General features: G+C 43.0%; 1 protein-coding gene across 3 annotated transcripts in view; it reads right to left on the bottom strand.

Annotated features, from left to right (window-relative positions):
* Positions 1 to 23,389, bottom strand: part of LOC126477140 (dipeptidyl peptidase 9) — a 213,278-nt gene that overhangs the window by 138,088 nt on the left and 51,801 nt on the right. For all 3 annotated transcript variants that reach the window (XM_050103594.1, XM_050103595.1, XM_050103597.1), the window contains one exon: positions 3,580 to 3,682. In XM_050103594.1, coding sequence (XP_049959551.1) covers positions 3,580 to 3,682 — 103 coding nt within the window. The remainder of the gene's footprint in view (positions 1 to 3,579; positions 3,683 to 23,389) is intronic.

Raw genomic sequence — 23,389 nt, 5'->3', positions numbered from 1 at the left:
CTCTGCAGGAGAGAGACTCAGTAGTTCGGTACGGGCTTTTGTTGAAGTTTCGAGAACACGCCTTCACCAAAGAGTCAAGCAGTATATTGCTCCCTCCTACGTATATCTCACGAAGAGACCATGAGGATAAAATCAGTGAGATTAGAGCCCACACAAAGGCATACCAACAATCCTTCTTTCCATGAACAATATGAAACTGGAATAGAAGGGAGAACCAATAGAGGTACTCGAGGTACCCTCCGCCACACACCGTCAGGTGGCTTGCGGAGTATGGATGTAGATGTAGAATGGAAGAGCAACAGGTCCAAGATGTAAAGATGGTGGGAGAAACCAACTGCACCACTAGAAATTCATACAGACGGTTTTGTCAGTGGAAAAACGAAAGCCATTGTCAATGCCCCAGGAATAAAGATGATCAACACATATCTAAACACGTCACTCTGTGAGGTAAGTCCATGGAGAATTGCAATAGATGGCAAAATTGTCAACAAAAAGGAAACCAGAGATGCCCGGCACGTGCAGGTCATTATAGGGTTAATGGCGATAGCTACAGAGGGTGACGCTCTGTTCGGAACCCTGAGGCACACTGGTTACCTGGAAAAGGTGTTTGACAAGGCAGAACCCACAAGCACCTTGACAACTAGGTATTTTAAAAAGAGACAGGGACATGCTACGGTAAAGAGGAAGTGGGAGGAATGGAATGTCCTGCAGTGGTAAGGATAATGTTCGTAAGATATTTCAAGTGCTCACCATAAGTAGCAGAAATGGTGGAGGTATCTGTCCAATAAGCTAAAGAAAGTCAGCCCTGGTGACAGCGTATGACAGAGGGACATAAACGGTACAGAAGGAAAAAGTCCGGTGAGTAAGGAAAAGGCGAACTGCAGCGGCTTGAAGATAGGTAGCGGAGATGGGTTGACAATGAATGTCATCCCGTATGAGCTGCATGATGCCCCTGTGAGATGGAATGCCGACCTCAGGGGTAAGGTCAAAACGAACCGGGAAGACTTGCTGAAGTTCAAAGCGGTCGTGAGGACGCAGTTTTGTTTTCTGAAGGCACAGTACAAGGGGATGCTGCAACACTAAAAGCAGCCATAAATCCTCTTTGTGGGACTGAAGGCAGCAAACGTTCCATTGAAGGAGAGTCACAATGAGTAAGCAATGAAGGGGTGTCACCTCAGCAGTTGCTGAGTGATAGCCTGCGAAGACTTGCTGCTACAGGGCACAGAAGCAGGAGGATCCTGCCCCATGAGGTCCACAGAAGCATCAGCTAGCTTGTGTTGTCCGTCTGTGGAATCGAACACAGAAAAATGGTTGGTGGTGCGAACAGGGATATGGAGGCCAGCCGGCCTACGTACCAGAACTAGTTCTGCAAGGTTCGCAGGAGAGCTTCTGTAAAGTTTGGAAGGTAGGAGACGAGATACTGGCAGAAGTAAAGCTGTGAGTACCGGGCGTGAGTCGTGCTTCGGTAGCTCAGATGGTAGAGCACTTGCCCGCGAAAGGCAAAGGTCCCGAGTTCGAGTCTTGGTCGGGTACACAGTTTTAATCTGCCAGGAAGTTTCATATCAGCGCACACTCCACTGCAGAATAAAAATCTCATTCAGTGCTGAAATTGTTCTTATGTCAGCAACAGACATTATGGTACATTCCCAATAACACCGCAGACACGTCCCGCAAAGGAGGGGAAAAAGAATAGCAAGGGCTTAGACATGCAGCACAGAAGGGAAAAGATGCTGCAATGGCTGGGACCCCGTGGCAGCCAAGCACGAACCCACCAAAGAGTAGTGAGCCCCCTAGGGGCGTGTGCCCTGAAATGGAAATGTCCTACCCATATCCATTCCACCCTTCCCACAGTGATATTCCGCCATCCACCCAGCCTCCATTATACTCATCCATCCCTATGTAGCCCCTGCTCCCAACCCCTTATCTCATGGTTCATACCCCTGTAATAGGCCTAGATGCAAGGCCTGTCCTATACTTCCTCCCACCACCACCTACTCCAGTTCAGTCACAGACATCACCTATCCCATTAAAAGGCAGCGCTACCCGTGAAACTAGTCATGTGATCTACACACTAAGTTGCAACCACTGTGCTCCATTCTATCAACAAACTGTCTGACCACATGAAAGGCCAAGCTGTGGCCAAGAAACAAGTGGACCACTCTGTTGCTGAACATGCTGCCAAACATGAGATCCTTCATTTCAATGACTGCTTCACAGCCTGTGCCATATTGACCCTTCCCACCACCACTAGCTTTTCTGGCTTCTGCAGGTAGGAGCTTTCCCTGCAATATGTTCCCATAACCCTCCTGACCTCAACCTACATTAGAAATTGTCATCTCCCATCCAGCCCCTTCACTGTTCCCACTCCAGTACTACACAGCTCTCATTCCTCCATCACACCCAGTCTTTTTACTTCTCTCCTTTGCCCCCAATTCTCTGCTGCCCTCCATCTAACCTCCTGACTGCACATAACTGCCCACCCTCTTTCCACCTCGTCCCTGTGCACTCCCCAACAGCATGTCACTGTTCGCCACCCCTACCCCACTATCCCTCCCCCTCCCCACCCCAGCCTCCTCCTTACCCCCACCCAGTCTCCACTCACATCATGTGCCGGTGCTGCTGCTTGCAGTGTAGCTTCAGTTGCCTGAGACTGCAGTCGTGTGTGTGTGAGTTGTGTTTGCATGAGTGTGTGTGTGTGTGTGTGTGTGTGTGTGTGTGTGTGTGTCATCTAGTTTTGATGAAGGCCTTATATTTGTGCAGTCTTTTTGTTGTGCCTATCTGCAACTCAGCATCTCCACTATATAGTGAGTAGCAACTTTCCTTTTCACAATATAACTAATAATGTATCAGTTCATTTCACTGATAGTGCAGCACATGTCTCATCATTTGGTCACAGGTGCTATGTGATAGGGAATGTAAATAAAGTCTCATACTCTTTGATATTGAAATTTTTTCTAGTGTAGAGGCACATGGGGACATAATCAAATCAACAGTGATTTAACTTAAAACTGACCTCATTAAATCTGGATTCCACTCCTGTAGCACAGGGATTCCTTCAAGAACTTTGCAATTTAGTAGTCGTACAACATGAGCACAAAGCCAGCAACCATACATTATTAACTAGTAAATGTGTTAGATACTGATGAAACTTACACATCAGAAGTGTTTCTGTAGTAAAGTGATGTTACCTCATTGAATAGTTGCAGATTGAGAGGAAAAATGTGAACATTGACTGTACAGGTGAGATAGAATTGGTGGTAGTAATAGAATGACAAATTTACTTTCTCAGAACTGTTAATTATTTTAAGTTCTTGATAATAAAGGTAACAATATAACAATAGTGATAATAATGGCAGATGCAATATGAGACAATGTAGCTGCTAATGACACATTTGTTGACAGTTGTGCTATTTTACTTTCCTTTCAATTCCCATGACACAAGCAACAAAACTATAAAAAATCTTTATAACAATGAAACACTTTTATTTCAAATGACCAACGACCTCACTTGTTTATTTCACATGCTATCATCTGTTAAATTTTACACTTATGTGAAAAATAAGTTGTCTATCTACATACCTATATTCCTCAAAATCTCCTAAATGAGAAGTTGAAGATGGGAAGCAATATATTTTAACATCACTTTCATCAACTTCTTCATACGCTATCCTGTATATTCCATCTGAAACACAATTATACGCAACTGAGCAAACATGAGTTAATGTAAAACAAAACTAGTGGTTTCCACTATTAAGTACACATCTTCTGTTACTATATTTGTGTTATCTAGTTTCTTAAAACTGAAAACTGTTTCAGTATTAACTCCACTCCAAATGCACAGGCAAGGTATTCCCAAGCATATTCAATAACAGTAATTAATGAAATTCAATATTATTTATAATTTCTTGAACAAGTATTACAAAGAAGTATAACTTGAGTAAATAGCACATTAAAATCTTCCTAAAATTTAAACATTTAAAATACTGTGTATTCAATCGGCTGAATATAACTTTAGTTTTAAAAAATTCTGGGTGTGTGAGTAGGTCACTGTCTTGCGATATTGATAATATCTCACTCAATGTTGAGAGTTACGTCATTATAATGGGGCATTAACTGTAGGAGTATTATATTCAATTCTTACATACTAACGTTCATCTTGCCTCTATTTTCCACTTGTCAAGAACATTACAGAACTCATCTCCTGATTTTGAGGTAGTGGTTTGGGAAGGGGGCAGGGGATGGAACTGCAGTGACATCAATGCTGTTCCCAAAATGCCCAGAGGAGCAACAAAAACACAGTACACAATATTCTTTCAGCCTCCTCTTTATTGCTGCATGCAATACGTTACTCTCAAAATGGCAACACAGGTAACAGTAGCCCCATGTTGGCAGGCTGCTTATCATCTCAGTCACCTCTCTAACCATCCACTTGGAAGTAAATGGTTGACTAATGAGTAACTGAGCTTTCCAAACCTGCAGTCATTATGCTCTATCTATAAAATGCTCTAGTAATCATGAGATAACAGCTCACCCCCAACACCACCACACATACCAGTCTGTGGCTGCCACAAACAACGTGGACTTTTTAAGTGTGTGTGACTTCTCAAAAACATCTTTCATCGAGCTGTAAGCTTCTCTAATTTTGTTGATACTTCAGTAAATCAATTTGATAGCCACTAAGCGGGAAAGTTTTAGCACACCTTCACCAACTCCCTGAATGTTTAATACACATTCTCCTCCCAGTTGGTTTTATTTTGTACTGCAATAATGTTGTGTATTGTTTATTCTTTTTGAAGCCAATGGTTCAATACTAGTGAAAGTTCAATGGTAGAACAGAGTATGTTGTCCTTGACAGTGAATGTTCATCAGAGACAAGGGTATCATCAGGTGTGTCCCAGGGAAGTGTGATAGGACCACTGTTATTCTCTGTATATGTAAATGATCTGGTGGGCAGGGCAAGCACTAATCTGCAGCTGTTTGCTGATGGTGATGTGGTGTATGGGAAGGTGTCATCCTCGAATCACTGTAGGAAAATACTAGATGACTTAGACAAAATTTCTAGCTGGTGTGATGAATGGCAGCAGGCCCTAAATGTAGAATAGTGTATGGTAATGCAGAAGAGTGGGAAAAACAAACTCATAATGTCTGATTACAGCATTAGTCTCATTGATTAAATATCTAGATGTAATACTGCTCAGCAATATGAAATGGAATGAGCATGTAAGGACTGCAGTAGGGATGCTGAATGCTCAACTTCGTTTGTTGAGAAAATTTTAAGAAAATGTGATTCATCACTAAAGCGGATCTCATATAGGACACTAGTGTGACCCACTGTTGAGTGCTATTTGTGTGTTTGGGATCTGCACCAGGTCAGATTAAAGGAAGACATCAAAGCAGTTCAGAGGTGGGCTCCTAGATTTGTTACCGGTAAGAAAATATTACAGAGATGCTTAAGGAACTCAAATGGCAATCACTGGAGGAAATGTTACATTATTTTCAAGGAGTACTACTGAAAAATGTAGAGAACCAGCATCTGAAGCGACAGCAGGATGACTCTTCTGTCGTCAACATACACTGGTGTCCAAAATTAAAGCAACAAACAGAAATTTTGCAAGGTTGCCTTTATTTTGCCACAAAACAGTATAAACAGGTGATAGTACAGTAGAAACAATGTAAAGAATACAGAACTTAAACAACTGCAGCATGCATAATGATAAACACAAATGTTGTGTGTTTTTTCCATCTTAATGGATTTGCACATACATTCCGACAACTGGTTAATGTGCTCAGTATGGGATGTGACCACCTCTGGCAGCAATAAAGGCCTGACAACGATGGGGCACGCTGTGAATTATATCATCAGGCAATTATGTCATGAGGCAATAATGCCCGTTCTTCCTGCAGAGCTGCTTGCAGTCTTTGAGAGTTGTTGGTGGATGCTGGCGTGATGCAAGCTGTCTCCCTATAGCATCCAAGACATGCTCTATGGAATTCAAATTGGGAGAGCAAGCAGGCCACACAATATGTGCAATATCTTCTGTTTCCAAGAAAACATCAGCCAACCATGCTCTATGAGGTTGAGCATTATCATCCATCAATACGAAGCCTGGGCCCACAGCACCTTGCAACAACTGCAAATGAGGTCCCAAGATCTCATCACAATATCTGACAGCAGTTAAACCTTGCTGATTCACCCATGCAATTTCATGAATAGGAGTTTGAGTGGTCAACATTATCCATGGCCACACCATTAGGGATCCTCCTCACATCCCTTGAGAACCACTCTCCAGACTAAATCTGGACTCATCTGTGAAAACAACATTGTCCACTGTTTGGCTGCCTAGGTGGCATGTTGATGACTTGTCTCTAGATACTTCGAAGTTAGACATGTAGCAGGTCTCCTGCAATAAAGGCCACTCTACCAAAGCATTCTGCACAGGGGGGGAGTTGTCTCGATAAACACGTCCGGAGGATGCTATAAGCACAACACTTGTTGCTGTGCATTGCTAAGGCAGTACTGCCATGCCCTTACAGCCAAATAATGGTCATCTCTTCTGAAATCTCACATGGTCGGCTCTGCCCTGGTCTTCGGGATACAGTTTTGGTCTGTATACACTGTCGCCACATCTGAGAAAAAAAGAGAGATTCACACTAAGCCATCAACCCACATCAGTTTACAACTTTCCTGCTTCCTTTCTTTCTGTAGCCCTTGGCCACAGAGTGTCTGGTAGGCATCAACTCTGTGCCATATTGCACCGTCTTTGGTTGTGAACACAGTGATTGTGGATGTGGGGTTACCCAGCAAACACTATGTTGTTTCATAGGTGCCCAGATTTCATCGTTGGCATTATTGTGCATTGACCAGAATGCCTTCTTCCATGCAGAACGTGAGCGTACGGACATCTGGTTGACAGTTTGTATGATAATATCGTGAATTAGACATAGGATGGAGAAATAGCAGTTTGTTGCTGTAATTTTGGACACCAGTACACATTTCATGTAAGGGTAGTGAAAATAAGATTAGAGAGATTAGAGCTCGTATGGAGACATTTAGACAGCTGTTTTTCCCTCACTCTATTTGTGAGTGGAACAGGAAAGGAAATGACAAGTAGCGGTACAAGGTATCCTCTACCACACACCATATGGTGGCTGGCAGATTATGTATGTAGATGTAAAATATATAATTTGTTTCTGAAGTTTAAAGTTTGTTTAGTCACCCATCCAGTGTGCAGGTTAGCACTATTCTTTATGTGGTGATGGTGGCAGGTGGCACACAAGTATCCCAAGCATGTAGTGGGGTTTCTTATATAATCTGGGATCACGTGTGCCATTGGTCTTTCTACACATTTGTAAAGTAATGTAGAGCAGCTCTTCATTATTTTCTATCACACACTTCCTTAAAAATAATGCTTCTAGGCTGTACTACTATCTTTTGCTATGAAGGAAGTGTTAAGACAGAATTTAATCGTTTGAAGGCATTAATTGGTGGGACATAAATCATATCTACTCAATGGGCCAACACCCATGGTTAGTTTGTTTCGTTTTAGGGTGCAAAAACAACTAGGCTCATAAGTACCCATGTCAAAACTGTGAACGAAGACAAAGAGAGGAGATAAAAATGACTATACGTCAATCCCCCCCCCGCAAAAAAAAAAAAAAAACGAAGGTACAGAATCAAAACTTAAATGGCCTTCGCCATATTGCTACAACAGATAAAAACTCAAATGCAGTTGACAGCTCGTGTGTTGTTTGCTAAAACAGCTGATAACTCAGGCGGCAAGCCCAAATGGGAACATAAGCGGTTAAAAGGAGGGCATTCCATCATGAAATAGTGGACAGTTAAAAGTTGGGCGCAATGTGCACAAAGTGGTGGGGAAGCACCACTTAACAAAACGCAATGGCTAAAACGGCAGTGCCCAATGCACAACCTAGTTACAATGACTTCCTTGTGGCGGGAGGGCCGAGAGGAGGTAGTCCAAGCCACTGGGAGAGGCTTAATAACCTGGAGCTTATTTCCATGAAGGGACGACCAATGGCAATGCCAAAGTGACACCCCCTCCTGACAGATAGCGTATAAGGACTGCAGCCTTGGCAGCGGTGTCAGCAGCCTTATTTCCTGGCAGACTGACACGACCAGTAACCCACATAATCACAATGACTCCATCAAGAGTAAGCAAGTGACAGATTTCCTGGACCTGCTGCATTAAGGGGTGGACAGTGTACAGCACACAGAGGCTTTGAAGGGTGCTGATAGAGTACGAGCAGAGGACATAATGGAAAAGTCTGTGTCATCAGATGTACGGTGTTGCCTGATACACGGAGAAGAGCTCAGCTGTAAATACGAAGCAGTGTGACAGAAGCTGATACCGAAAAACGTCAACATCAATGACGAAGGCACACCCGACACCACAGACAGTCCAAGAGTCATCAGTGTACACAAAAGTACTGCCGCTAAGTACAATGCAGAGGTCGTGAAACTGAAGGGAATAGAACAGGGATGGAGTAGTGCCCTTAGGAAGCGAATGAAGGCCAAGGTGAACAAGAGCCAAGGTGGCGAAGGGTTCACACCCACTGGGAAAGTTGCAGGTAACATGAAATTAAGCTGCCGGAGCAAGAGATGGGAGTGAACTCCAGGAGGTAACAGAGAAAAGGGACACACCCCATACTGGCAATCAAAGCAGTCATTGAAGAAGGAGGCATAGGATGGGGGACCATGCATGGCATACAAACGGCATGCATACATACTGAGGAGAAAGTCCCGATGGTAGGACAGCGGTAGTTCAGCACTTCAGCATACAGACTCTCAACTGGACTAGTGTAAAAGGCGCCAATGGCCAAATGGATGCCATGATGGTGGATAGTATTGAGACAGCGTAAGAAGGATAGACATACAGATACATAAAAGAAGCATGCATAGTCTAGTTTCGAATGGATATGGGACCGGTACAAATGAAGGAAGGTGATTCGATCTGCTCCCCAGGAAGTACCGTTGAGGACACACAGAACACTGAGGGACCACGTACAGCGGGCTGCCAGGTGAGACATGTGGGAGGACCAAATTGTATCCTATTGAGGAGCAGCCCCAGGAATTTTGGAGTTTCAACAAACAGAAGAGCAACAGGCCCAAGATGTAAAGATGATGGGAAAAACCAATTACGCTGCTAGAAATTCATACAAACGGTTTTGTCACTGGAAAACAAAGTCATTGTCAATGCTCCATGAGTGAAGACATTCAGGACATCACTGAAGATGCTGCTCAATGAGACACAACTGTGTAGAAGTGCAATAGATGGCAAAATCGTCAACAAAAAGGACGCCAAAGATGGCGAGTGGGAGACAGACCATTATACGGTTAATGGTGAAAGCAAAGAGGATGATGCTCAGGACGGAACCCTGAGGCACACCGTTTTCCTGGATAAAGGTGTCTGACAAAGCAGACCCACACAGACCTTGAAAACTCTGTCTTTTAAAAATTCCTCAACGAAATGGAGCAGGTGGCCACGGAAACCCCACGTTTAGAGAGTATGGAGGATACCAGTCCTCCAGCACTGTCGTAGGCTTTCTCCAAATCGAAAAACCTGGGATTTCCGCAGAAAACCATTCATGACATAGATGGACAAAGGGACGAGATGGTCAACTGCAGAACGGTGCTCTCAAAATCAACACTGTGCAGGGTTAGTAAATTGTGAGACTCGAGCCACCATACCAGCCAGGCAAGAATCATACGCTCCATCACCTTGCAAACACAGCTGGTGAGAGAGATGGGGCAGTAGCTAGATGGAAGGTGTTCATCCGTACCAGGCTTAGGTATTGGTACGACAGTGGCTTCATGCAAATATCCAGGAAATGTGCCCTCTGCCCAGATGGAGTTGTACATATTAAGCAGAAAGTGCTTGCCCGCAAGAGAAAAGTGCTGCAACATCTCAATGTATACATCATGTGGCACTGGGGCAAAGGATTGGGATGAACTGAGAGCATGATGTAGCTCCGTCATAGCAAAGGCGGCATTGTAACACTCACAGTTCTGAGAAGAGAATGGTATCACTTGAGCCTCTTCCACTCATTTCAAATGGAGGAAGGCAGGGTGATAGTGGGAAGAGCTCAAAATTTCCATATAATAGTGGCCCACAGTGTTTGAGATAACAATAGGGTCCACGATGTCATTGTCTGCTATCGTCAGGCCTCAAACTGGGGAACGTATCTTGGTTCCAGAGAGCTGTCAGAGGTTGGCCCACACAATAGAGTAGGCAGTGGAACTGTTAAAAGAATTAGTGAATTAAATACAGCTAGCTTTTTTGCTATCTTGAAGAATGTGATGACACTGTGCATGCATCTGTTTATAATGAATGCAGTTTACCATCATAGGATCATGGTTAAAAATGCAGAGAGAATGTGTCCGCATGCAAACTGCATCACGGTATGCCTCAGACCATCAAGAGACTGGTACACAGTGCGGTAAGGAGGAAGTGCAAGGAATGGAACATTCTGCAGCAGTAAGGATAATGTTTGTAAGATATTCCACCTGGTCACCATGCCTAGGGAAATCTTGTTCATCGAAGGTCGCCAGGGAAGAGTAAAGCCACCAGTCAGCCTTAGTAAACAGCCATTTGTTTGTGAATGCAGGTGGCGTAGGTGTCAGCAAACTGATAGCAAATGGGAAATGGTTGCTTGAGGAGGTGTCAGAAAGAATGACCACTCGAGATGATGAGCAAGCTACGTAACGCAGAAGGGTAGGTGCAAATGTGAATAGGTGTGCGACGAGTCTGAAAGGAACGTGGGTGCTACTCTGTTAAGGCTGAAGAGGTTAAGTAGAATAAGAAGGTCAGCCAAGAGGACACCTCTCAGGCAGGTTCTGGGAGAACCCCAAAGGGGATGGTATGCATTAAAGTCAACGAGCAGCGTAAATGGGTGAGGCAGCTGCCAAAAAAAACTGGAGGAAGGCTGCCCTGGTGACATCAAATGACAAATAGATGTAAATGGTACAAATGGAAAAGGCCAAGTTAGGAGGGAAAAGGTGAACTACAACAGCTTGAATATGGGTAGTCAGAGAGATGGGTTGACAGTGAAAGCCATCCAGTATGAGCAGTGTGACTCCCCCATAAGATGGAATGCCGACTTCAGGGGGAAGGTTAAAACAGACTGGTAAGAAATGTGAAAGCTCAAAGCAGTCATGAGGATGCAATTTTGTTTCCTGAAGGCAGAGTACAAGTGGGCGTTGCGATTCTGAAAGCAGCTGTACATCCTCTTTGTTGGATTGAAGGCAGCAAACATTCCATTGGAGTAGAGTCATGATGCAGTAAAAATGTGAAGCAGTGTCACCTGGACGGCTGCCAAGTGCCAGTCTGCAAAGACTTGCTCCTACAGGGTACAGAGGCAGGAGGATCCTTCTCCCTAAGGTCCACTGAAGAATTGGCTTGCTTGGTGCTGTCAGCCTATGGAGTCCAATGCAGGAAAACAGTTGGTGGTGCACATCGGCAACACGGAGGCTGGCCAAGCGAATGTATCAGGTGGCAACAACATCGAAGAGGATCTTGACATCGGCAAAGGGAAAGACTGTGTGTCTTTGATGGACTACTTCGAGCCCTTCTGGTTACAAGAGGAAGACTCAGGTGTTGTTTGGCTGGAGGGATGTAGGAAGTCTTCAAGGGAGTATTCCTTCTGTCCCTTCCAGCCTGTCGGTTGCGTAGCTGGTGACTTCATCCCGTGAGCGAGAGTTTGATTTCTTGTTGCACAGCTGGATGAGGGGACGGCAATGCTACCATGACACTGGGCAATTTCTCAACCTCAGAGCTGAATTTAGGTTGCATGTCTGCAAGCCAATGTCCTACATGGAGAAAAATTGAGTGAGATATAGCAAGAACAGTACTGTAAGTGCCAGATGGTAGAATGCATGACTTGCGACTAGCCAATAACTTGCGAGTGTCTGGGTAAGGAAATTTTTCGTTTACCTGGATCCTGGACAGCCCGCTCATCAGGATACATGGGACAATCTCAAGAAGAAGTGGCATGGTCTTCATTGCAGTTGATATAGTGGGGAGAAAGTGGCAGGCAATCGCCCTCGTGTGCATCCCTATCACAGGTTACACATTCGGATGGGTGTTAACAAGTCATTCAAGTGTAATTGAAACAATGACACTTTTAGTAGCACCTCGGGTTCAGAATGTTCGGTCGGACGGTGATAACTTCATAGCCTGCCTTCTTCATGGATGGAAGCACCACTCTATCAAAGGCGAGAAAATGATTGTGTGGACACTAAGAAGGCATCTACCTTTTCCATTACCCAATGGATGGCAATGACAGCCTGATCAGAGAGGTATGTTTGGATTTCAGCCTCGGTCAGACCATCGAGCAGCCTAGTGTAAACAACACCACAGGAAGAATTCAGAGTTCTACGGGCCCTGACATGAATAGTGTAGTCGTGGAGAAGCAAAGTGACAAGCAGTTGTTGTGCTTGAGAATCAGAACTAGTCTCCAAAAGCGAAGTGCCGTTCCGTAAACGAGAGCAGCTTTCACAGGGCCAGCAACTGCATCAACACCTTTTTGAATAAGAAATGGATTTACCATTGTTAAGGACTGACCATCTTCACTACGTGAAACCACGAGGAACCATGGTGCAGCTGGCAGGGTCTTTGAATCATTAGCCTCATTCCGTTTACATTTCGTACATGTTGGTTGTTAAGATGATTGGCTCATTGTGACAAAATCCCCTATGATTGTCAGCGTCTGCAATGGCATGCTTCCAACTGGGGGCCCCTCCATAAGGGGGTGCACCCGCCTTAGGTGACTGTTCACACCTCAGGTTGTTGTTGTTGTTGTTGTTGTTGTTGTTGTGGTCTTCAGTCCTGAGACTGGTTTGATGCAGCTCTCCATGCTACTCTATCCTGTGCAAGCTTTTTCATCTCCCAGTACCTACTGCAACCTACATCCTTCTGAATCTGCTTAGTGTATTCATCTCTTGGTCTCCCCCTATGATTTTTACCCTCCACGCTGCCCTCAAATACTAAATTGGTGATCCCTTGATGCCTCAGAACATGTCCTACCAACCGATCCCTTCTTCTGGTCAAGTTGTGCCACAAACTTCTCTTCTCCCCAATCCTATTCAATACTTCCTCATTAGTTATGTGATCTACCCATCTAATCTTCAGCATTCTTCTGTAGCACCACATTTCAAAAGCTTCTATTCTCTTCTTGTCCAAACTATTTACCGTCCATGTTTCACTTCCATACATGGCTACACTCCATACAAATACTTTCAGAAATAACTTCCTGACACTTAAATCTATACTCGATGTTAACAAATTTCTCTTCTTCAGAAATGCTTTCCTTGCCATTGCCAGTCTACATTTTATATCCTCTCTACTTCATCCATCATCAGTTATTTTGCTCCCCAAATAGCAAAACTCCTTTACTACTTTAAGTGTCTCATTTCCTAATCTAATACCCTCAGCATCACCCGACTTAACTCGACTACATTCCATTATCCTCGTTTTGCTTTTGTTGATGTTCATTTTATATCCTCACTTCAAGACACCATCCATTCCGTTCAACTGCTCTTCCAAGTCCTTTGCTGTCTCTGACAGAATTACAATGTCATCGGCGAACATCAAAGTTTTTATTTCTTCTCCATGGATTTTAATACCTACTCCAAATTTTTCTTTTGTTTCCTTTACTGCTTGCTCAATATAGAGATTGAATAACATCGGGGAGAGGCTACAACCCTGTCTTACTCCCTTCCCAACCACTGCTTCCCTTTCATGTCCCTCAACTCTTATAACTGCCATCTGGTTTCTGTACAAGTTGTAAATAGCCTTTCGCTTCCTGTATTTTACCCCTGCCACCTTTAGAATTTGAAAGAGAGTATTCCAGTCAACATTGTCGAAAGCTTTCTCTAAGTCTACAAATGCTAGAAACGTAGGTTTGCCTTTCCTTAATCTTTCTTCTAAAATAAGTCGTAAGGTCAGTATTGCCTCACGTGTTCCAGTATTTCTACGGAATCCAAATTGATCTTCCCCGAGGTCAGCTTCTACTAGTTTTTCCATTCGTCTGTAAAGAATTCGTGTTAGTACTTTGCAGCTGTGGCTTATTAAACTGATTGTTCGGTAATTTTCATATCTGTCAACACCTGCTTCCTTTGGGATTGGAATTATTATATTCTTCTTGAAGTCTGAGGGTATTTCGCCTGTTTCATACATCTTGCTCACCAGATGGTAGAGTTTTGTCAGGACTGGCTCTCCCAAGGCCGTCAGTAGTTCCAATGGAATGTTGTCTACTCCGGGGGCCTTGTTTCGACTCAGGTCCTTCAGTGCTCTGTCAAACTCTTCACGCAGTATCGTATCTCCCATTTCATCTTCATCTACATCCTCTTCCATTTCCATAATATTGTCCTCAAGTGCATCGCCCTTGTATAGACCCTCTATATACTCCTTCCACCTTTCTGCTTTCCCTTCTTTGGTTAGAACTGGGTTTCCATCTGAGCTCTTGATATTCATACAAGTCGTTCTCTTATCTCCAAAGGTCTCTTTAATTTTCCTGTAGGCGGTATCTATCTTACCCCTAGTGAGATAAGCCTCTACATCCTTACATTTGTCCTCTAGCCATCCCTGCTTAGCCATTTTGCACTTCCTGTCGATCTCATTTTTGAGACGTTTGTATTCCTTTTTGCCTGCTTCATTTACTGCATTTTTATATTTTCTCCTTTCATCAATTAAATTCAATATTTCTTCTGTTACCCAAGGATTTCTACTAACCCTCTTCTTTTTACCTACTTGATCGTCTGCTGCCTTCACTACTTCATCCCTCAGAGCTACCCATTCTTCTTCTACTGTATTTCTTTCCCCCATTCCTTTCAATTGTTCCCTTATGCTCTCCCTGAAACTCTGTACAACCTCTGGTTCTTTCAGTTTATCCAGGTCCCATCTCCTTAAATTCCCACCTTTTTGCAGTTTCTTCAGTTTTAATCTACAGGTCATAACCAATAGATTGTGGTCAGAGTCCACATCTGCCCCTGGAAATGTCTTACAATTTAAAATCTGGTTCCTAAATCTCTGTCTTACCATTATATAATCTATCTGATACCTTTTAGTATCTCCAGGGTTGTTCCATGTATACAACCTTCTATCATGATTCTTAAACCAAGTGTTAGCTATGATTAAGTTGTGCTCTGTGCAAAATTCTATCAGGCGGCTTCCTCTTTCATTTCTTAGCCCCAATCCATATTCACCTACTACGTTTCATTCTCTCCCTTTTCCTACACTCGAATTCCAGTCACCCATGACTATTCAATTTTCGTCTCCCTTCACTATATGAATAATTTCTTTTATTTCATCATACATTTCTTCAATTTCTTCATCATCTGCAGAGCTAGTTGGCATATAAACTTGTACTACTGTAGTAGGTGTGGGCTTCGTATCTATCTTGGCCACAATAATGCGTTCACTATGCTGTTTGTAGTAGCTTACCCGAATTCCCATTTTCCTATTCATTATTAAACCTACTCCTGCATTACCCCTATTTGACTTTGTGTTTATAACCCTGTAGTCACCTGACCAGAAGTCTTGTTCCTCCTGCCACCGAACTTCACTAATTCCCACTATATCTAACTTTAACCTATCCATTTCCCTTTTTAAATTTTCTAACCTACCTGCCCGATTAAGGGATCTGACATTCCACGCTCCGATCTGTAGAACACCAGTTTTCTTTCTCCTGATAAAGACATCCTCTTGAGTAGTCCCCGCCCGGAGATCCGAATGGGGGACTATTTTACCTCCGGAATATTTTACCCAAGAGGACACCATCATCATTTAATCATACAGTAAAGCTGCATGCCCTCGGGAAAAATTACGGCCGTAGTTTCCCCTTGCTTTCAGCCGTTCGCAGTACCAGCACAGCAAGGCCGTTTTGGTTATTGTTACAAGGCCAGATCAGTCAATCATCCAGACTGTTGCCCTTGCAACTACTGAAAAGGCTGCTGCCCCTCTTCAGGAACCACACGTTTGTCTGGCCTCTCAACAGATACCCCTCCGTTGTGGTTGTACCTACGGTACGGCTATCTGTATCGCTGAGGCACGCAAGCCTCCCCACCAACGGCAAGGTCCATGGTTCATGGGGGGGCACCTCAGGTTACAACTCTCAAACACCTGACACAGGGACTGATCAGCAATTTGGGAAGGTAGCAGCTCAGGCAATAGCCCCTCCCTGGGCCTGGCCTGTACCAGGGGGTACGTGCAGACCCTACCTGTCGACCCAGGGCTGGGAATTATGCATTACCAAGTCACCTGTTACACGTCAGACGCAAGGACCGGCATTCAGGAATGCACAGGGAGGAAGAAGAAAAAGAGAAGCCTCAAATGCCAAAGCAAAAGAAGTATAGGAGAAGGTGAATGAAGAAAGGAAAAGGCAATGAAAAACAGTGGTGAGACTGTTCTTAAGTCAGCTACAGTCAATGCAGAACATTCCTGGAAAAATACCTGACATGTTCCCCAAGGGAGGGAAAAAGAACAGCAAGAGGATAGACATGCAGCACAGAAGGGAAAAGATGGTTGGTTGGTTGGTTGGTTTGGGGAAGGAGACCAGACAGCGTGGTCATCGGTCTCATCGGATTAGGGAAGGATGGGGAAGGAAGTCGGCCGTGCCCTTTCAGAGGAACCATCCCGGCATTTGCCTGGAGTGATTTAGGGAAATCACGGAAAACCTAAATCAGGATGGCCGGACGCGGGATTGAACCGTCGTCCTCCCGAATGCGAGTCCAGTGTCTAACCACTGCACCACCTCGCTCGGTGGGAAAAGATGCTGCAAAGGCTGGGGCCCCAAGGTAGCCAAGCATGAACCTGCCAAAGAGTGGTGGGGCCCCTGGGGGGAACACCCATGGTGATAATTATGAAGCCTAAAGGCACAGTTTCGATTTGTGGCGACTTTAAATCATCTACCACTCTTCAATATAATGTAGATGTTCATTTTATTCCGCATCCAGAAGAACTACTGGCTAAGTTATCAGGTGACCAGTTATATCCTACGATAGCTTTAGCTGCTGCTCATGTATTACCCTTATATGTGGATTCAAAGAGTTTTACAGCAGTTAACACAGCTTTCAGGCAATCAATATAATATGTTACCTCAGAATAAAACCAGTCTTGGTTGCAAAGTTATTTAAATCAATGACTTGTTTCACAGTTTTGGGGCAACATCAGAGAGTCTATAAAACAAGGAGCCAATCAATTAGAAACAAACAGTGGAAGGGGCATGGCTGTATCTTGTATGACTACACAGATAAAATGAACTAAAAGTAATAGAAACTTACATAAAAGTAGCTGGATATCTGACCCAACCATAATAAAGCCATGTACAATGGGAAATGGACACAACAGTAACTGGATCTGTAATACACTCATCATAAAAACACATAAAAAGCAAAGTGGACCTACTTAAAAGAAAAGAAGACACCCAGTGTATCATCAAGAAGGTACAAGAAAGTGGTGGAAACATTTCAACCAACATCGCATGCTACCCTGAACACACCAGCTGACTCTACCACAGTAGTACAGAATAGGGCTACACTTACAAAACAAAAGCAGTATGAGCCACACACAGCACAATGTATGTTTGGCACGCACAAAAATATTACTGTGGCAGATCAAGAAGCAAAGATTGTATATAGTGAAACAAGGTGCCCAAGTGGCATGTGTGACCAACGTAAGGCAAATTTACAAAATACGAAAACTACATAAGACTATTAACATTAAGATGTATGTGTGCAAAACATGTGATATACTGGCAGTCTTTTTTTCTTTTAACTATGTCCATTTTGCATTTTATGATGGATGGATTATGTATCCAGTTACTGTTACATCTGTTTTCCATTTTGTAAGGCTTTATTATGGATGGGTTACACACCCAGCTACTTTTATACAGGGTGTATAATAATTAATGGCATAAACGCACACAGTTGAAAGTACACAATACTAGAAGCAAAAAAGTCTCAGTAAACGTAGGGTCGAAACTGCATACCTTAAGAGCTACGAGTAATTTTTCATCTTCGATACTGTGAAGCAAATCCCTTCTACTGCAGGCTCTTTGCTTTCCATATTTTGGGAAGTGATAATATGGATCAAAACAAGAAAAAAAGTCCAGTAAACAAAGCTTGCAGTAGAAGAGATTTCCTTCACAGTAACGAAGATGAAAAATTGCTCATAGCTCTTAAGGTATGCATTTTCGAGCCTATGTTTACTGAGACTTTTTTCCTTCTAGTATCGTGTACTTTCAACTATATGTCTTTACACCATTAATTATGATACACCCTGTGTAAGTTTCTATTACTTTTAGTTCATTTTAGCTGCATAGTTGTACAAGTGAGGACCATGCCCCTTCCTCTGTTTGTTTCTAATTGATTTTATAGACAATCTGATGATGCACCAAAAGTGTGAAACGCGTCACTGATATTAAATAACTTTGCAACCAAGACTCCTTTTATTCCAAAATAATTTGAAGCTGACTGCTGTAGCACCCTGCCACAAACAAATGAAAAGAAATTTTAACTTTGAAAGATATGAGTGCTACAACAACATTTCAAAAATACATAGAGCAGCTTATAGAGGGTGTACCACAATCTGGGAACAATCTGAATGAAAATCGCGAAGTCCACCCAGTCGCAACAACTCAATAACTTATAACGGCTACCTGAGGGACACAAGAGTGAGTGGGCTTAGATTGAAATCAAGCAAGTATAGTTTTTCTAACCAATAGTTCAACACTTCAACCACATACTGAGCAAAGATAGTCTCTGGTATATACACTGAAGCAATTAGTAATCTCCTGCACCCAAAAATTTGAAACTGTTTCCATTGATCTTGAACAAGACAGCTTATTGTGGCGTTACACTAAATACTGTGCAGATATCATACCTCCTCCAGCTTCTAACAAAAAGTGAGTCAAATCTCATTGAATTCCCACATGTTGTGCAGGTTTCTTGAAGGTAGAAAACTGTTTGCCCCATGCCTGCCCACATTCACATTAGGGAAGCATTTAGTCCTAAAAACATATGCTTTACAGTTGGAATGGGTGCTGTGCTGTCACGTGAGTCCCCACGACAGCACATTGCATCCATATTACTAAATGGCTATTGCAGTTCACAGTTCCAGTTTCAGGTTGCCTATCTAACAGTTTCCAGAGGAAAGAGAAATCACCTTTTTCAATATTTCACATAGTTATTGACCAAATTTAAAAATTTTAAATGCTGTCATAATCTACTTATTAAGATATATAATCTTATCTTTAAGTAAGACAAGTATTACAGTAAGGAATTGTGTGTGTGCGCGCGCCTCGAGGCAGCGTTCCTCACCACAAACATATACCCAGGTTATAGTGCTTCAGTATTTTAGATTGAAAGCATTTAGTGACTTGCAACAAACTTTACACAAAATTTCAAACCCATTCTTAACTGTTTCTCACTTACATGCTTAACATCAAATATCTAACACATTAACTCGTTTGTAAAGTATTTAGAAGCTGTTTTATAAATGGGAGTTCGGTTCCTTAAACAATCAATGGTTTACTGGTATGCATCTATAACACTACCAGTGGGACAGGTGACATAGCCAAATAGGAAATGAGGCATCGTCTTATTTATAGTATCAAGAGTGTCAACATTTTCTAGTTTACAACAAAAGCACACATGCTCAGTGAATACAGGCTGTAGTTTTACTTTTTGACCCCCATACAAACCTATCACATAAGACAGTGAAATGACTGCAGTGGTGGGGACCATTTCTGATCAACTACCTTGGTCAGAGACTACCTGCCAACCACTCAAACTACAGAACCAACACAATGTTGTGTCTACCCACAAGTTTTGATTACAAGTTTAACGGGTTAGAGGCATTCTGCTTCTACCTCTACAAAAATATTAGGCACACAAAGGATAAGATCCTCATGGTGGTCCGGAAGTTGGCTGCAGTTACAGATCAGGACCTGATGTTACATAAAGCAGCATGTTACCTGAAGCTCTGATGATCAGAGCACCAGCCCTAACTTACAGAAATTGCACCATAGATGTATTTCTCAATGCACCAGCAACTCAACATCGTCAGTGGGTACTTCTCGGGGCCACAGACAGGGTGACAATCACAACCACATTCCAGTAACACATCCTCAAGCTACTACGTGAGGCACACTAGGGAAGGGGTGGGGTCGAGAATGGAATTGCTACTGGCAATGCATCAAGTAAAATGGCTGGACACTGACACTATCATTAGTTTGGACTTGCCAAACACCCATCCAAAAGAAGCCTGATCCAGTGCAACATTAATCCCCATTGCCTACTCCAAATCACTCATGGTACCAGATGCGCAGAGACTTTGTAGCTCTATTCAAGATAGTTTGGTGTTAGGTGGTTACTCGCCGATGCTCTCTCTAACTTTCTGCATGTTGATCAGATGCCATCATCATCACACACACCTACAATCTGAGCACTAGTGACAATCTGCACTCTAGAGCAAGTGATACACACCAAAGTATCTAAAAATGATGCAGTTACAAGGGGAATTCTGATCCTTTTGCAAAATTAAAGACATAGTGTCATCCAGAGTCATATTCAGAAACAAATCAGTTCATCAGAACATTCAAGGCCCAAGTGCACAACATGATGATGGCAACCTCTGCGGAAAACCAGAGATGCTTCCCCACTTCAAATAGATCCAAACCTAAACAGCGACAGTCCAGTTGAGAAGTTTAATGGCTGCAGGCACCATACCCTCTTTAATCTACTGTGTCCAACCCACCAAGCCCAGCCCTCACAGCCAAAACCATACCACAATACTGCCTCTCTAATTTGGAATGTTATATACTGAAGTTGACACAGTGAAGCAGCGAGCAGACAACTGTACCTCAAGCATCATCACAATAAGCTCCAGTTTGTGACAACTAAGTGATGTTACACCCCCAGTAGGATCTCTTCAGTCCCAGGTAAACATCTGAGACTGCCATCACTGCCAGCTATTCCACCAAGCTGGTCAACTTCAGATATCATCTCCCTAACATCCACTATCTACATCCCCACATCCCCGTGCCGTTGACACCAGCATGGCATGTTACAACCTCTAAACATGCCCTTGGGCAACACAACCAAGGTCACAGGCAAGAGTATGAGTGGCCTACTGATATTGAACCACTGTCCTCAATTGCGAAGACCCAACTCTACCAGAGGAATAATTCTCAGTTACTGAACCTGCTGTATCCAGCAACTCAGACCGAGACTACATACTCATTCCCATAAGTGGCAGCTCCACATACTAGCATAAGTTTGAGAGTAATCAGCAATAAGCTGGAATAAGCCTTCTCCTCCTGCATGCTTACCAGATACAGTCCAGCTACCTTTCTGCTGATAACCTATGCTGACTGTTCCTGGTGTTTTTGGATTTCTAACAGCATTATGATGGATTTGGCCTTTAAAGAAAGACCCACAGTGTTCATCTTGTGTGTAATCACAGCCAGCCAGAAGCTTCTGTTTTGTGTCGAACTCATAAGCTGTACAGAGCTTCTAACCAGTGTGTGTTCAAATAAAGGGAATGGCAACCCGGTTCCAACAGAGCTGTTAGTGGGATGGCTGTCTCCCCTGCCCACTAACATAGCTGGCCCCAATTCTACCCTGAGCATTATGAACCCTTTGTGCCAGTTAATGTGGGGATGGTTTTAATATTCTGCCATTTCAGTCATATGACGACATACCTGTACAGTGGTTGTGATTATATTTGAACCACACATAGTTCCACATTCAGCAGCTGCAATTCCAGGGTCACTGCAGATACATTACTTAGGGATGGTCATTATCCCTCTTCGGGAGGGTTGGGTTGGGTTATTTGGGGAAGGAGACCAGACAGCGAGGTCATCGGTCTCATCGGATTAGGGAAGGATGGGGAAGGAAGTCGGCTGCGCCCCTTGAAAGGAACCATCCCAGCATTTGCCTGGAGTGATTTAGGGAAATCACAGAAAACCTAAATCAGGATGGCTGGACACGGGATTGAACCGTTGTCCTCCCGAATGCAAGTCCAGTGTCTAACCACTGTGCCACCTCGCTCGGTCCTCTTCGGGAAATAAATACCAGGCAGATTAGCAATTCATACCTGGTCATTCATTACACCCATTCTTGAAGCGACTGTTACCTACTTTGTTGGAACCAGGTTTTGATTTGGAACTCCAGCTGTACTGCATATTATTGTGCAAGGTAATTCTAGCTTTGTTCACAGGCGCTAATTTTGATCCATGTTACATGCTGTCTTAAACATTTGCTCTCTATGGCCCTTTCAGTCAGTGACTTTACTTCAGTTTTAATGTCCACACACGAGAGGGTTCACAGCAAGACCCGCACCATTGGCGTTGAGCTGTGACACGAATGTTCTCAACTTTGTATTTCTGTTTCTACTCTCAAAACCCACCTACCTGCCTGTTCCCTCTACTCTAATAAAATAACAACATTCTTGTCAGTGGATAATATCTCTCCATCACTTCTTTTTTGTGTCAAACAAAGAGCACGAAAACCTAATTTCTAGGAAGCTCTTTACATATAACTGAAAATGTGCCACAGCTTAAGTGAAGATGTACCACAGCTTCCTCCATGTCTCAGTACTCTCATTTTTCCAAGGATGCTTCTTTGGGTCAGTTACATACGATGGAGGTTGAACATTCAGCAAGAACAACCGCACTGTAATTCTTCAGGCTTTCCACGTGATCTGTTGACATTCCTGAGTTGTTGGGTGTACTGCCAAATATCTTAGTCTTGTTTGAAGTTTATTTTGGTGGTGTGACTAGTGGCCTTCATCCTGATGATCAGTCTCAGGTAGCACCTGATAAAGGTGATAAGTCGCATCATTGAAATATCATGCAAAGAAAGCAATAGTATCTGGCATTAAACTCAACAACTGAAGACTGTTGATAACCATATTGCTCACAACCAGCCAACCATCTATTAACAAAACTTATTCAGCACACTAACAAACTACGAATTGTCTGCATCAGCTATTGCAAAATCTGAACTTTCCCCATTTATACTTAAAACTTCCATGAGGAGCAGGTTTCAAATCATTTTCCAGCTGTCCAGAAATAAATATTTTTCCTAGATCATTCCACATGAATGCTGGGTTGGTTCCTTTGAATCCTTACAATCTTTTCCTAAATACCAGTATTATTTTCAATTATCTCAATGCAAAGTATAAGTAAAACTAAATTTCTTATTTTGTCTTTTTCCAGTAATTAATGAAAAATCTAATATGAAACAGAATAATTCGATCACAGACATAGCACAGGTGTGAATAAAAGGAATTCAAAATGAATAGTAATAAAATTTGTGTGTGTTGCATTAGTCATGCAGAATTAAAAATTAGAATTGACATTAACTCATACC

The sequence above is a fragment of the Schistocerca serialis genome, chromosome 1 (assembly GCF_023864345.2).
Source record: "Schistocerca serialis cubense isolate TAMUIC-IGC-003099 chromosome 1, iqSchSeri2.2, whole genome shotgun sequence".
In the NCBI taxonomy this organism is placed as follows: domain Eukaryota; kingdom Metazoa; phylum Arthropoda; class Insecta; order Orthoptera; family Acrididae; genus Schistocerca; species Schistocerca serialis.
Note: the sequence above shows the minus strand (reverse complement) of the source record. Positions and strands in the feature narration are given on the sequence as shown.